General features: G+C 31.2%; 1 protein-coding gene across 5 annotated transcripts in view; it reads left to right on the forward strand.

Annotated features, from left to right (window-relative positions):
• Positions 1-16,352, forward strand: part of NOVA1 (neuro-oncological ventral antigen 1) — a 151,078-nt gene that overhangs the window by 104,795 nt on the left and 29,931 nt on the right. For all 5 annotated transcript variants that reach the window (XM_011930706.1, XM_011930707.1, XM_011930710.1 and 2 more), the window contains exon 3: positions 9,699-9,865. In XM_011930706.1, coding sequence (XP_011786096.1) covers positions 9,699-9,865 — 167 coding nt within the window. The remainder of the gene's footprint in view (positions 1-9,698; positions 9,866-16,352) is intronic.

Genomic DNA, 16,352 nt, shown 5'->3' on the forward strand with positions numbered 1-16,352 from the left:
ACATGCAGTGGAATATTGTTCAATTGTAATAAGGGAATGAATTTTTGAGATATACTACATCAGTGAATCTTGAAAATAGTATCCTAAGTAAAATAAACCAGACACCAGACAGATCAATATTGTATGATTCCATTTATACAAAATATCTAGAATGTTGACATAGAAACAAAAAGTAGATTGGAGGTAACTGGGGGATGTAGGAAGGAAGGGATGGAAATGTATTTCTTAATAGTTATAGTTACAGTTTGTGATAATGAAAAACTTTTAGAAAGAGATAGTGGGAGTTTATGTACAACATTTGAATTTAATTAATACCACTGAATTGTACACCTAAAGATGGGTAAAAGGGCCAGTTTTGTATGTAGCACAATTTTTAATATTTATTTATTTATTTATTGAGATGGAGTATCACTCTGTCACCCAGGATGGAGTGCAGTGGCATGATCTCTGCTTAGTGTAACCTGTGCCTCGCAAATTCAAGTGATTCTCCACCCTCAGCCTTCCAAGTAGCTGGGACTACAGGCATGCACCACTAAAAAATACAAAATTTTTTTAGTAGAGATGGATTTTCGCTGTGTAGGCCAGGCTGATCTCAAACTCCTGACTTCAGGTCATCCATTCGCCTTGGTATATGTACAGTTTTTAAATTGCCGTTTTTCTATTGTCTTAGCATCATAAAACTGTATAAAAATACCTTTTAATATTAATAATATTTAATACTTTTTAATAATAGATTACATATACTCTTAAATTTCTATTGATTTTTCAACTACAATCTACTCTCCTATATTGCTTCTTCCACCAAGTTAAACAGTCAAAATTCTTTATCCTACCTCTACATTTATTTGATATATTGCATGTACTCAATGGTATGATATTCATTGATTAGTCATTTATTTAAATAATTCACTCCTTGAAATTTCAACAAATTCAGGCCTTGCCTTCAGTGGAATTTATAGGCTTATGATTAAAAAAATGGATTATTCTATAAACCGATCTATTTTTTTGAAAAATATGACACAAAGTTACTGCTTAATTTTGTCCAATGCATTAATCTATATTAGGTCTCAAAGTTGACAACTTTGTTACATGTCAGAAATTAATGTCAGAGACATTAATTTTCTTGCTGTCACCTCATAAGCAATCTCTGATTCGTTACCATGCTGCATGTCCATTGCAATGCTGCTCCCGTTACTTTTACATGACTCTGATTTGCTATGCCTTCCACCACTGGTCACACTTCTGAGTTTCTGAGCTTGACTTGATATCACATGTTTGTTGCAAACTTTTCGCAGCTGGGACATGTGATATCAAATCAAACTTTGCAAAAGTGAATTCCTGTTAACACATAAAGAATAGATAGAAGAATTTCAAGGGCCATTTTTCTTATAGCAAAAATTTAAAAGTACAAATTACTGTCAAAAATGGAGATATTGATTGGGAGTGGAGACAAGTCAGCAAATCTCTATTTATTATGTACATATAAAATGTAATTGCACTTTAATAAAAATGTGTTATGGCAGTTTCATATTTCTGTAATTATGGAAATTAAGAGGTTATACTATTGACATAACTAGGATTGCTATAGTGATCCTAAATTTAGCATAAACCTATGCTAAGGATGAATGAATAGCTAGTAATCATAACTGTTTTTTGCATAGCCTCAAAATTTAAAAACTAGAAATAAATTGCAATATGTTTGAGAACAATTGCAGTTGTTATGTAAAATTTTCAGATATATCTGTTTTCAGGGTTCTTCAGAAGTTAGATTCCTCAGCTTTGCAGATGCTACTTTATGGGAATGGCTAGTTAAGTAAATTAGTATGCCATTTGCATGATGAGACAGAGAATGAATGAAGGACAAGCTAGACAACATCTACTTTGCCATTCATTCTCTTCCTAAGTTCTCTGAAGAATGAATATTTTTAGATTTTTCGGAAAAATATACTCTCATCCTTTGACTTGATTTGTTATATTTTAACGTCAAAACATGTTCTATAAACAGAATCAGGCCTTCACTATGTTGACTTTGGATTAAGCATGTTATATGGCCTTTTGCAAATTTTTACAGTTGAGAAGTAGATATATAATTGTGTAGAGTTAATCACCTGGAGAATAAATGCAATTATTACTTTGCATCATAAGATGCCAATTCTTATGATTTCTTTTTTTAAATGGCCTTTTCTTGAAATAGTGTATTTTCTCCTCAGTAATTGTAGGGTAGGAGGAAGTATTATCAAATGTGCGTAACTGTACAATGGTATAAAAGCTGCAATTACAAATTGAACTTACTTTTAATGGCAATTTTATCAAGTACTTTTGTTGATCTGAAAACTTGTCCTAAAAAATCTTACTAATAGCCCACATAGTTATTAACCATCTCCTGTGGTGGTCTGTTCTCTGCAAGAAGGGTCAGTCATTTCTTTTTATGACAGATTTGGAATAAATCTTTGGAGAAATATTGATGGTATTAAGACCATGCTTTTTAAAGAAATACCAAAATTACATGAAAATCATTTTTCCACAATCAACTGAAACATATGTGATTTTCTTAAATGTGTTAAATTTGCTAGCTGGCCTAATATTACATTCTTAGGAGGTATGTGGTCTAATGGTAAAAAATTGTTTTTGACAAGACTTTACTATTCTCTGCGTTTGCTATATGTCTTTGTGCAGTTGCTTCCATTTCCATACATGTAAGTTGGAGATATCTGTCCTGATTATTGTGAACATTAAATGAAATTTTATGTGTGTAGATAAATTATACTAACAATATATAAATATATGTATTGTAATTAATATTATATCTCTTCTATAAATCACAAAATGGCTTATAAACATAAGGAAGCATGATTACTGTTAAAGTCACTTAAAAGAATATTCTGAGATGCGTATTGGTTCAAATTTTAAGTTATTCCATATGCGTATAGGGACATAGAAAGGAAACAAAGAAAAGGTCTGTAGTTGTGAGCTTCAGAGACCTTTGAATTGCTTCATTTCTTGAAATTGGTTAAGTATATACTTTCCCCTGAAAGAATGTAATACTGCATTGCTACAACTAGAAAACCCTTAAATGTCCTTCAGTGGAGCTTCTGCTGACACATTACCTTAAATACTGGTAAATGAGACTTTGCTTATGTCATTATAGAAATAAATTTGGTAACCTAAGAAATGAATGTAAATCATCTATTTATAAAGACAATATGAAAAATGCTTATCATATATAGACTATTATGGGTGATTTTTATTAAATAAATGGTAACATAGTCTGTTGAAAGGATACTCTATGTTTTAGTTTTAAAAATTAATATGCCCATATAGAATTTTAAATCTTTTAAGAGGAAAACATTAAAGTAATATTTTATCTATTTACACTGACCCGGAACTTGGAAATAAAGAGAAATGAAACAAAACATGATTTCATAAAGGCCACATATTCCCTATGGTTGTAACTAGGAACACTAGGAACCTACTCGTGTTTTTCTTTTTTGTTTTTTTTTTGTTTGTTTGTTTGTTTTTGAGACAGAGTCTCGCTCTGTGCCCAGACTGGAGTGCAGTGGCGCTCTCTCAGCTCACTGCAAGCTCCGCCTGCCGGATTCATGCCATTCTCCTGCCTCAGCCTCCCGAGTAGCTGGGACTACAAGCGCCCGCCACCACGCCTGGCTAATTTTCTCTATTTTAGTAGAGACGGGGTTTCACTGTGTTAGCCAAGATGGTCACGATCTCCTGATCTCGTGATCCGCCCACCTGGGCCTCCCAAAGTGTTGGGATTACAGGCGTCAGCCACCCTTCCCAGCCCGGAACCTACTTGTAGATAGTTTATATAATTTTAACAGTCTTCTTTAACTGTGTATTACAGGGTTGCTGAGGACTAGAAACAGCAAATTATAAGAGAAGAGCCTTTTGTAATCAGATATTTTAGCAAACAGCAAGAATAAGTGGCAAAAAGGAAAAACATGAAAACGGAAAGGATACCACTCACAAAGCACTGTTTGTATAAGAGTAAATAGACATACATACCTACAAATAGCAAAGAAATTTAAATATATTTGAAAATACATATTGCAAGGTATTTCTTGATATGATAGAAACTAAATGTTTACTTGAATGAAATAAATCCATGTTCATCAAAATATTAGCTATCCAAAATTAGTAATTTCTCTGCATAAGTAGCAGTTATCTCTATAAATTATCTGTATATCAAGTTGTTTTAAATATCAGCGTTTACTTATTGGAGTTAATTGATATTTACATTTTCTTAAGTTCTTTTGAAGGCCAAAATTATTTCTGTAGATTGTCATAGAAGTGTTAATAAATTTTCTACTACATTTTGGTATTATTGTTTTATTTTGTGATGTTTCAGTGTTACTCATCCAACCAGATGACTTACTGTACACTAACATTAATATTTCCTAAATAATTATGTCTGTATTATTTCATAAGATACTGAGTTGTATTTCCAGTAGGAATATAAGCTGATGCATTTTCTTTTATATGAACAGAATGTTCATTAATTTTCATTATAGATGGCAATTGGAACTATGTGGATCAAATCATTAGCATATATTCGTTATTCTAGAATAGTGTTACTGTGGTTTGAATAATGTCTCAGGTATCTAAACAGTTTTTAATAGCATTTTAGACCACAATAAAAAATATTTATTTTTCTCCCTAACAATATTATTTTAGGTAGAGTTCATTTTCAGAGTTTATCTATTTTTTCTACCTTAGGAAAAAGAAAAAAAAATGTCAAATTATCCGTTATTTCTCCTAGTATCTTTCTCAAAACACTTTCACCAAGTGCCCTTTTTTAATGATAAATTACAACTTATTATAGTTTTTAAATCATTTTCCAAAATATACCTCCTTTTTGTGTTCATTGGATGATCTTATAAACCAAGAGACTTACTGGCTTTATAGATATTTTGTAGATTAAAAAGGCCTTAGAAATCAGTCACATATATGTTTCAAAATACAGAGGAGAAATTTTAGACTCAGTAAATTGTTTCTTTAAAAAAAAACAAAATACTTGTTGAGTATCTGTAGTGTGCCAGGCACTGTTCTAGGCACTGGAGATACAGTAATAAACATGACAAAGTCCCTTTCATACTGTTGTTTTTGTCTCTGCTGAGCCTGTCATCGTCTCCCAATGTTTTTCATAACTGTTATTTTCTTTTAGTATTCTTTCTCTGTGTTTTATTTCTCTTATGTATAGTGTCTGTCCACATGAACTAGAATATGAGCTCCATGAAGGCAGGGTTTGTTTGTTTTTCCTGTTTGGTCATTGCTGTATCTTCAGCTTCTAATATGATACTTATTTAGTAGGGACTGAATACATTTTTATCAAATGAATTAATGAACTGAGTAAAAACCATGGGCCAGGAGCATGTGGCATTCTGAAAGCCAAGTGAAGTGTTTTTAGAACAGAATGGTCACCTACTGGCAGCATAAAATGCTGCTGAAGGGGGAAACAACATGAAGACTTGAAGATTAGATTTATCCAGGTACAGCCGTGATGAATGCTTTCAGTAGAGTTGTAGAATCTACTAAATTCAAGGGGGAAAAAAAGCCATATTGGAGTATATTCAAGATTGGGTGATGAGGAAGTAGAAAGAGAGTATCTATAAAACTCATTCATGGAATTTTGAGGGATAAGGGAATTGAGCAGCAACTAGAAGAGGCATATATAAAATAGTACAATGAATTTCTTTATACCCTTCATCTATATCAACAGTATCAAGATTTGTCATGCCTAAAAACTTTACTTCTTTTTTGTTGTTGCAGAAATATTTTGATGCAAGTTCAGTCGCATTTTACCTGTACGTATTTCAGTATTCATCTCAGAAAAGAAAAAAAAATGACACTTTCTGTAAACTGATGCCATAATCTCACATGTTAAAGTTAACAGTAATTATGTGATACTAATACTCTGTCCTTGTCATTGCCTCAATTTTGTTTCAAGTGAAAATTGTTTAATTTTGGACCCAACCAAATTCTGATTTACATTAAGTCATAGTACATTTTAAGTCTTCTTTTGTCCGGAGAGTAATCTCTTCTTTATTGACGAAGCTGCATCAGTTGTATTGTAAACTGTTTTTGTGTCTTTGCTTCGTTATGGTATCATTTATTTTTCTGTTTTCAGTATTAATCTGTAGTGCTATTTGATAAGATTTAGGTTCAACTGCTTTTGAGTACATCATAATTGGTTCTGTGTGCTTTTTATTACATCACGTCAAGAAGCATATAATGTTTGGTTTTCATACTCATCATGCTAGTGTTGATCATTGAAGTCAGTTGGTAATACCTGATGTTTTTATTGATAATTTTATATTAACCTTTCATCTAATGATTTTATCCATTTATGATCTTTACCAAACTTAATTTTGTCATTAGCTTTGCAAAAGAGTAATTTTCTAACTCTGTCAATGTCTTTAAAAACTGTAGAAATTACAACATATTTCCTGCTGATGGGAATAATTCAACAGAAAAAAATTATGATGTAAGAAATAACTCTAACTGGAGAAGCAGTGGACTTGGTAGCCAAGGAGGTACAGGGCCCAGTGCATAAGTGATGGATCACCTTAGGTAGAAACAGGAACTATGTAACTGACTTACCCAAACTTATAGTATAGCACAGAATATATTTTATTAAATTTCTATGAAAACTTTGTTATTAAAACTGATAGATGTATGTGATTTTAGAAACCTGTGCGTTTTTAACATTTGATATTGTATGTTAAATCAAAACTTAAAGTCATTGTAAATGTCAATGCCTGTATTTGGCATTGCCCTTTCTTATTACACTTTTTGTGATTTCTTTCTTAAAAGTGCAGTTTTAAATTAATGATCTCTTAGGCCGGGCACAGTGGCTCACACCTGTAATCCTAGCACTTTGGGAGGCTGAGGTGGGCAGATCACTTGAGCTCAAGAGAGAAGCCTATGCCACATGTCGAAACCCTGTCTCTACAAAAAATCCAAAAAATTAGCCAGGCATGCTGGTGCGTTCCTGTAGTCCCAACTGCTTGGAGGGCTGAGGCGTGAGGATCACTCTTGAGCCCAAGTAGTCGAGGCTGCAGTAAGCCAAGATCGCACCACTGCACTCCAGCCTGAGTGACAAAGCGAGACTCTGTCTCAAAAACATTAATTAATCAATCAATTAATTAATGGTATCTTATGTACCTCTATCTTGTACAAAATATAGGCATGTACTTTTATGTAACTGGTTTTCACCTCTTGTTGCTAGTCTCTTTCAAAGAGAAATAAATGCTACTGTTAAATAAAATGATAAACAACAAGCAGTTTAGTTTAGACACTGATTGAGCCTAAAAGCCTTTAAAATGACAAAACCAGCAACTTTTATGATTTATAGGCTCATTTTTTTTTAACAAATTTTGGTGATACACCTGACAGTCTCCCTTTTTTGTGACTTTCTCCTAAAAATTACAGTTTTGTGTTTTCTGAGTGAAAAGGCCATACGTTCAGTAGAAGAATATGATAGCATCTCTTCTGAGGATTGTAGCATTTCTGAGTGGGCAGATATAGAATCTCTTTTTTCTTTCTTTTTTTTATGTTAATAGTTCTAATGCAAATTATGTAATTTAATTTTCAAGCAATATGTACTGCAGTTGTGAACCCGTGAACTACTTTCTAGTGTCCCACAGATGCTAATATGTGAAATTTAGCTTTAGACAATCATAATTCCTTATGGCTCAGTAATTTCCACTCACTATCTGTTAGTCTATACAATCTGAAAAGTGTAGGGGCCACTGTGTGCTCTGACATTGTTTGTATTATCAGAATTTTATTGACTGCATAGATTTATAATCTCTAGTTATTTAGTGCCGTGTTTTGTTTGTTTTTCTTTCTTTTTTTTTTTTTTTTTAATCTCTATTTAAGTTAGACTGTTTTGGCATCCACAAAAGAGCACTCTGTAGTTGTCTCCAAAAACAAGAATGTAATCTGATCTCTGTTTCATATTGTCTGCTGACCTGGATAAGCACACTTTGTATTAGCTACATTGATCAGTTCCTTTCTAGTCATTTATTGGACACTTTATACATTGCCTTGTAAAGACTCCCTAGAGTATCCCCATAAACTAGATCATTTTATGCAGGAACCACAATATACATCAAGATAGATGAGAATGAGAAAAGCTGATTAAGAGAAACTGTAAAAATTAAACCCACAGACTCACATTATGTTTTTCAGGCTTTATCCACCCTTACAAATGAAAGCCATATATATTTTCTGTTGAAATATTTTGTAAAATCCAGGAGACTTAGATTTTTGTAGATTTGAATTTTCATTGTTTAAAACATGACAATTTTGTTTAGGTATATCTCTAAGTTTTTCTTTTATTTCTGCTTCTAATTCCTGTAATCTAATTCTGTCGTCTAGAAGTATTAATGATATTCTTTTACTATTATTTTAATTTCAAAACTACTAGAAAATTGGTCTTGGTGTCAGAATCTTTAAAACAGTATAAACTCCTTACGACTTTGTAAATATTTGTAGTTTCACAAATTTGCCCTTCAGAATGTATTTTAAAACATTTTACAAAATACCTTGGAATTTTGAAACAGTAGCACCAAAAGGAAATATGTTAGGTAATTGAAAATGTTTCCATTAATTCAAAAAATCTTTTATAAATTTTAAAATCTCATTTTTTTGAACATTTTAACAACTGTTTAGAAAAGAAATACTTATTTCTTAGAAGCAAGTTCATATGTTATGTTGGGACACTGAGAAGGTTACAGTGGAATACCAGGCTTCTACAATAAGCCTCAGAATAGTCTGAAAAACTATTTTATTTTTATTGCCTTAATGTATATCTGTAAAGTATAAAATAGGCGATAGGACCTGTGTGTTAGACCCAATTTCACCTTAGTCTTGTCTTGCATCATATATTTACATTTTATTCACAAGATATGAAATAAATACTATTAATATCTGTAACATATTTATGAATTTCAAGTTTCATAAACTATTTAAATTTCATGTTTAGTCCTAATATTTTTTATTAAAATTATATCATCAATAAAGACAGCACTGATTCATTTATCCAACAAATGTTTACAGTGTACCTATTATGTGTCAGAAGCTATTGTAAACTTGAAGGATACTACAGCACAAAACAAAACAAATTTACACTCCACCTAGAGCTTATATTCTAGTGAAAAAGTGAAAAAATAAATGTAAAATATCAGGTAACGAGTGTTGCTATGATTAAAGGAAGAGCGTGGTAAGTGATGGAACAAATGTACTATCTATGTTGTTACCCCCATTATTTTCAGATTGTAATGTCCTACAATTCTCTGGTTTTTTCCCCGTGAAGAGTAAGCTCTTTGAAAACTGGATTTATTGATCTCTACTGGCATGTTACCAGTTTCTAACCCTAAGTTCTTTTTTAAGTACTCAATAAATATTTATTATGTCAATGAATCAGCGATACGTTCACAACTTCTCTGGATCTCTGATTCAGTTGGAATCCGAATGCCCTTTTTGAGACTAAAACAACTAGAAAAGAATTTATAAAAGGAATCATGAGAAGAGACATGTATATATTATGTTTGGTACAATTAAATGTTTTAAATTAGAGTTCTGCATTTGACATTTTTTTGGCATTATGATATCCTTTTTCAGAGTTTTTTTAATGCAAAATATGGAATATTTTCTGAAAATCAATCTTTTATCCACAGGTACTACTGAGCGAGTGTGCTTGATCCAGGGAACAGTTGAAGCACTGAATGCAGTTCATGGATTCATTGCAGAAAAAATTCGAGAAATGCCCCAAAATGTGGCCAAGACAGAACCAGTCAGCATTCTACAACCTCAGACCACCGTTAATCCAGATCGCATCAAACAAGTGAGTGTTTAGTTGAGAAATCAAAGGGAAATATCCACAGCATAGTATAAGTTCCTTACAAAAGCAGCCTTAAAGTGTTAGCATAAAACTTTTATTTTAAGCATACATAAAACATACCAGAGTTGTCTTTAGTTATTTAAAGACTATCAAGGTCTCATCCTTAGATTGATCAATTAATTTATTGATCAATTGAATTATTCATTTATTAGTGTTACATTGAGGAACACTATGTGAATCTTAGTGATTGCCCTTTTTAAATTTATAGACACAAACTTAATTTATAGGAATTGAATCTGTTTAAAATTATATCACTTTTTAAATAAAGTATAAGTACTGCAATGACACATTCAAAATTTCTAATACCCTATTTTTAGTGATATTTGTAGTTTTCTGGATAGTTATTATGCATAGAGGCTCCTGTTTTGTTAATTTTATTGTCATGTTCTACATTTTTTATCAAAAAAATGTATAGTAAATTTATGTACCTACCATACAGTTGTTTGTTACAAATCAGTTATTGTGCTTTGTGTAACTTATGTAGTATTTAAACATATGTCATAAAGGGCCAGTATTCATTTTTAATGTATGAGATTTTTTGTAAAAAAATTTTACTTGGGAAAAACTCATGTGAGTTTTTAAGATTGAGTAATGGCTGACATGATGTAGGGGGAAAATGACATTATTTCATGTTAAATAAGGTGGATTCTTCCACTATAAATTCTTTTACATCTATAAATTTATTATGTTCATAATTATTGTTTCTACCTTTGCCCTTTTATAATTAGTATCTTAATTTGTGACTTAATTTTACTATCACAGACTATGGCTTCAAAACAAATGTATTACTCTTCATTAATTCACAGAATATTTAATTTACAGAATACTCATGTTCATTGTAATAAATTTGAAATGTAGCTCAAAGTCTTATTAATTTCATGTTTCTGAATTTAAAAAGTATTCTTATACTGAACAGCGTTATGAATCTTACAATTTTAGCAATATATAGATAAATATAATACTGAATAATATAAACATAGAAATTGATAATTAGGTAATATATTTTCAAATTATAGACTAATGTCTAATTTTATACTAATTACTTTTTTTAAAAAAAATCCCTTTATGTTTAAATCATGAGTAGGTAGTTGTTATTCTATACAAAAGTGTTCATGTTATACTCGTTGTCAATGTCAAATGGTTCAGTTTATACCCTTCATAAGTCTTAAAGGAAGTGTCCCTTAATGTATACATGGGAGAATATAAATATTTTAAAGCTGTAAATATCAGTGGATATTTTATTTTTTACAGCCATTTCTAGTTGTGTTTATTTTTTTTTACTGTCAGTGAATACAAAGAATAGTTTGAAGACTGTCTTGAAAGTAATACTGTGACTTTATCCAGAGCTTAAAAGTAGAAGTATAGTTAAAGACTTGGGTTAAAATCACCTGGGACTAAGAGTTTACAGAATAAGCACTGAAGTATAAGGTCTATTGGCTTTCTGCCTTAATCCAGCCTATAAGTTTCTCCTTTTCTTTTGTAATTTCTTTGAGAAAATTCAAACATTTAGGGATAGAAGCCAATATCTTGATTTTTTTCTAAGTAAAACATAAAATTTAGTAGTATGATACCATTGACAATATGTTCAGGATACTGATATGAATTATTATTTTTTATAAGAACAAATATCTCATACCACCAAATAATGGTCTATGAATCATTGTTACAATTCCAATTTTCTATATGGCAGTATGAGATTTGCAGGCTATCATATATCCAGTGCCAGTATAGATTTATAAAGACTAGAATTTTAAAATATTTGCTTTATTTTTATTTGCCTTTTTGGATAATGTTATTTAAATTCAAGATAAGTATAAAAATAATAATGATTTATTGACATTTGTGTATTTGTATCCATTTGTAAGCCTTGTAGGTATTCACGGAATTAAAAGTATTATTGGTTATTTAATATTTTCATGTAATCAATGATGTATGTGACAGTGTGTCATTTAAAAGGATTTATTAAAAAGACAACACTAACTCTAATAGGACATTGTATTTAACACTTACATATTTTCTTTATATTATAAAAGTTGAAATTTTTACTTGAAAATCAAGTAAAGCAGTGAAATGTATGTCCAAAATACTATAAATCAGTCAGACCTTTTGCTCTAAGTTTGAGATTCTCTGACTTTCTAGGTATCCAGTTTTACCAATGTAGTACTCTTTGCTGGATTATTCTCTAAATAACAAGTATATAAATTTAAATGACCTTAATTTTACTTCTGAAAAATTATGCTGTTATTCAGTATAAAATAATTATGTCTAAAATCATTTTGCAATAGAATAGATTAAAATATATTTTGTATGTTGCTTATGTATGTTTTAAACTAAGTAAATTGAATGAACCAGGTGTTTTACCCAGTTGAAAACTGCCCTTATTTACTGAATGGGTTCTCAGACAAGTATAATTTCTTGGGAAAGTAGTGCCTACTGGTCTCTCAGGTCTTTCATATACTAGAATAATGAAATTTAGCACAACAGCCTTATATATAACTTGATATATTAGATCTTGTGGAAGATTTAATTCTTAATTCATATATGTATTTTTTTCTAAAAGCTACATCAGGGAAGAAGTGGTTATGGACATTTAAAGAATTCTCTTGTATTTAAAAAAGATCAAAGTAAGATATCAAAAATATTTCATTTAACCCAAAGAATTTTACTGTTATCATGATAAATTGACAAAAATAGCACTTGTTAATTTGTTTGTTCATTATTCATGGACATGAATAATTATGAATTTACTAAATGCTTTCTTAGTAAGTAGCAAAATATACTAAATTGTAGCCCTTGCTCTTGCAGACCAGTTTGTGAGATAAATACTTAAAATAACTTATAAAAATTAAAATTGTAGGCCGGTTGAGGTGGCTCACGCCTGTAAACTCAGCACTTTGGGTGGCCGAGGCGGGCGGATCACGAGGTCAGGAGATCGAGACCATCCTGGCTAACACGGTGAAACCCCGTCTCTACTAAAAATACAAAAAATTAACCGGGCGTGGTGGCAGGTGCCTGTAGTCCCAGCTACTCGGGAGGCTGAGGCTTGAACCCGGGAGGCGGAGCTTGCAGTGAGCCAAGATCTTGCCATTTTACTCCAGCCTGGGCTACAAGAGCAAAGCTCCGTCTCAAAAGAAAAAAAAAAATAAAATAAAATTGTATTAATATACCAAAACTATAATGTATACAATATGCTATAAAAATTCAGAGGCGTGGCCAGGTTCTGTGGCTCACGCTTGTAATTCCAGAACTTTGGGAGACTGAGGCAGGCAGATCAGCTGAGGTCGGAAGTTTGAGACCAACCTGACCAACGTGGAGAAACCCCATCTCTACTGAAAATACAAAATTAGCCGGATATGATGGCACATGCCTGTGGTCCCAGCTGCTGGGGAGGCTGTGGCGAGAGAATCGCTTGAACCAGGTAGGCGGAAGTTGCAGTGATCCGAGATCATGCCATTGCACTCCAGCCTGGGCAAGAAGAACGAAGCTCCATCTCTTAAAAAAAAAAAAAAAATCAGAGCCATGTAAAAGAAATACAGGCCAGACTGACAGTTAATAGTCTTGTAAATAGACGAAAACTTGACTGGACCTTGAAGAATGTATAGGAATAGCCTCATTAGAGGAGAAAAAAGAAAAACATTTATTTTAGGAAGGTGAAACGATATGAATTTGGGGTGAAGGGTATCATATTTGTTGAATAGTAAGGAGACTGTATTGGCAGAAGTGGGACATTTATGTTGCAGTTGAGAGGGAATTAATGTTAGATAGATAGTATGGAGCCAGATAATGAAAAACCTTTGTTGTCCAGTCAAAGGACATCCTATGGAATACAGATTTGCCAAACATTTTCCTAAAGAGCCCTTTTAATTTATCTGTAAGATTGTGGGGGAATAAAAAGAAGTCACTTATGCAGTTTGTTATCTCTTGCACTAAAAATCCTGACAGACTCTTAGAGTGCTTGTAGGTACAGCTATTCATAGGAAAAAGAGAACTGTGAATTGACTAGTTTGGGTGCTGGAAGACAGTTCGCTTGTTGGAAAAAAAGGAGGATATTTGTCAGAAATTAAACACTAAAGATGACAGTTACATATTTAAATATTTTATTCATTTTGGTACAGTATGTATACAAATGATACAGTATACAGATTTATTTAACAACACAAAATAGGGGTTTGGGAAGGTGATTACTTCAGTAATGTTACTTCACTAGTAATAGATTTTGAATTACAATGGAGATTTGTTCTCTGCTGTTTTCACTTTGCCTATAAATATCAGAGGTTCTTGACAGTCTATTACTGCAGACTTGCTTGAAAGCAAGCTCTATTTATTACAGTGTTTATTAATAATAATATTATCTGGCCCAGCAAAGCTATCATTTGTTAACAAGAATTCATCTCATAATTTGTAATAATCTTGTACTCACTTCCAAAAGCCCAGTTATGTCTACATTTAATTAAGTATGTACTGTTAAATTCTTGGTTTTTAAAAAATCTTTATTCCAAAAGATCCACTGTTTTAAAATTGTTAGTAATTTTTCTGTAATAAGTATTTTCACCCTTCAATGTCTAAAGAATTATTCAACAGCCATACAAGTAATGGAGATAAAATACATATTATGCTTTTCCATTTGAAAGAAAAAATGACGCTAAGAAATGACTCTGTCCTTCACATTCATTATTTGAAAAATGTAGAAAAAAATTTTCATAGGAATATGTACTTTGTTCTAATTAATACATCAATATATAATGTTATGTGGATATTCAATTAATTACATCTTCATGATGTAGATCAGAAATTTTACTAAAGGATATTTAACATTAAACCACTAAGCTTTAACTCTGCACAGTAAATGGATGTAAACAATTTGCTTATAAAATGTTAAGGAAACAGGCCAGGAGCAGTTGCTCTTGCCAGTAATCTCAGCACTTTAGGAGGCCAAGGCAGAAGATTGCTTGAAGCCAGGAGTTTGAGACCAGCCTGGGCAACAAAGTGAGACCCTGTCTGAATAACATAATAGTAAGAAGAAGAAAATAAAATATTAAGAAAATAAAAAATTTGTACATTTATTGAATGTACAAATGTACATTGAAATATTTCTTAGTGGATTTTTGTTTTACAAGAAATCTGTATGGTGTTATCTATATGGTTGAGAACAACTATCACACCTGTTCCATTAATTTAATAATCTTTTACAAGTATTACTTTAGTATATTTACATTTAGCCGTTTATGAGAACACTTTTTCTCCTAGTATCAAAAATGATCAACTGAAATGAAACTTTCCAGAATATTTTGATTGTTATAAATTCAATTTATAAAGCAGGGGTCCTTTTGTGCTTAAAAATATTTATATGAATAATAGCTGGAAAACTCGTTGCATCTTTATTTCATTACATTTTCATTATTTTAAGAATTTAAAGTAAGAAAATATAGAGACAACTTACTGTAACATTTCAACAGTCTTATAACATGAAACCCAAACTTGCATAATTTTTACTTGTTTATTAAATATATTAAAATGTAACCTCTTAACAGATTATGATGTTTACCAACCACAATTTTAATTATCTTAAGCCCATTGATATTATCTAGAAATTTAAAATCATTGATTTTATTCCTGTTGAAAAGAAGCAGCATCACAATTATTAAGGACAATTTAGATGAATGTAAATTGTATCAATTATTAATACATGTCCAATATTTTATATATATGCCAAACAGAAAGGCAATAAAAATTGACAGATCATATTAATCTAAGTAATTAAAATTCTGAGTGATTTGATATTAAATTTTAATTTCAATTAAAAGTTTAATTTGCAATTAAACTTTTTCTACATAGTTCTTTGCAATTAAGACCTTGTTGAGAATTTGTATCCAAGACAAGGTGGATGTCGTATAAAACCTATAGTGCTTCAGAATGGTTTTCCATTAGACAGTAATTCCAATGGAAATGGAAGAGCTCAACACACATAGAATCATGCTTCTGTAGGTTAATCAACATGGATTCTAAACTATATTGGGAGAAATGATCTCTAGATTTATTTAACACATACTTAGTCACCAGACTCATTATTCATCTGAGATTAGTACAGAACAGATTTTTACATGTATGTTAACTCCTCCCAGGTATCCTCTGTAGTAACAGTTGTAACCAATGGTAGAAAAATAAAACCTTTACTATTCAATTCATAGAACAAATCTTAGCATGGAGTCCTTAGCACATGTCTTAGCATAGTATTGCATGGAAAATAAAATACTAGGGAATTTTTTAATTATTGAAAATGAAATATCTCTTGAGAAAGAGCAAGAATTAATTATAAAAAACAAAAATAGAAAATAAAAGATGTAAAACTTTTTAAAATTTTGAGAATTTACTGATTACTATAGTTCTCCTACCCCTTTTTTTTATATGATTTGATAACAATCTTGGTTTG

The sequence above is a fragment of the Colobus angolensis genome, unplaced genomic scaffold, assembly GCF_000951035.1.
Source record: "Colobus angolensis palliatus isolate OR3802 unplaced genomic scaffold, Cang.pa_1.0 Scaffold88, whole genome shotgun sequence".
NCBI classification, from domain to species: Eukaryota; Metazoa; Chordata; class Mammalia; order Primates; family Cercopithecidae; genus Colobus; species Colobus angolensis.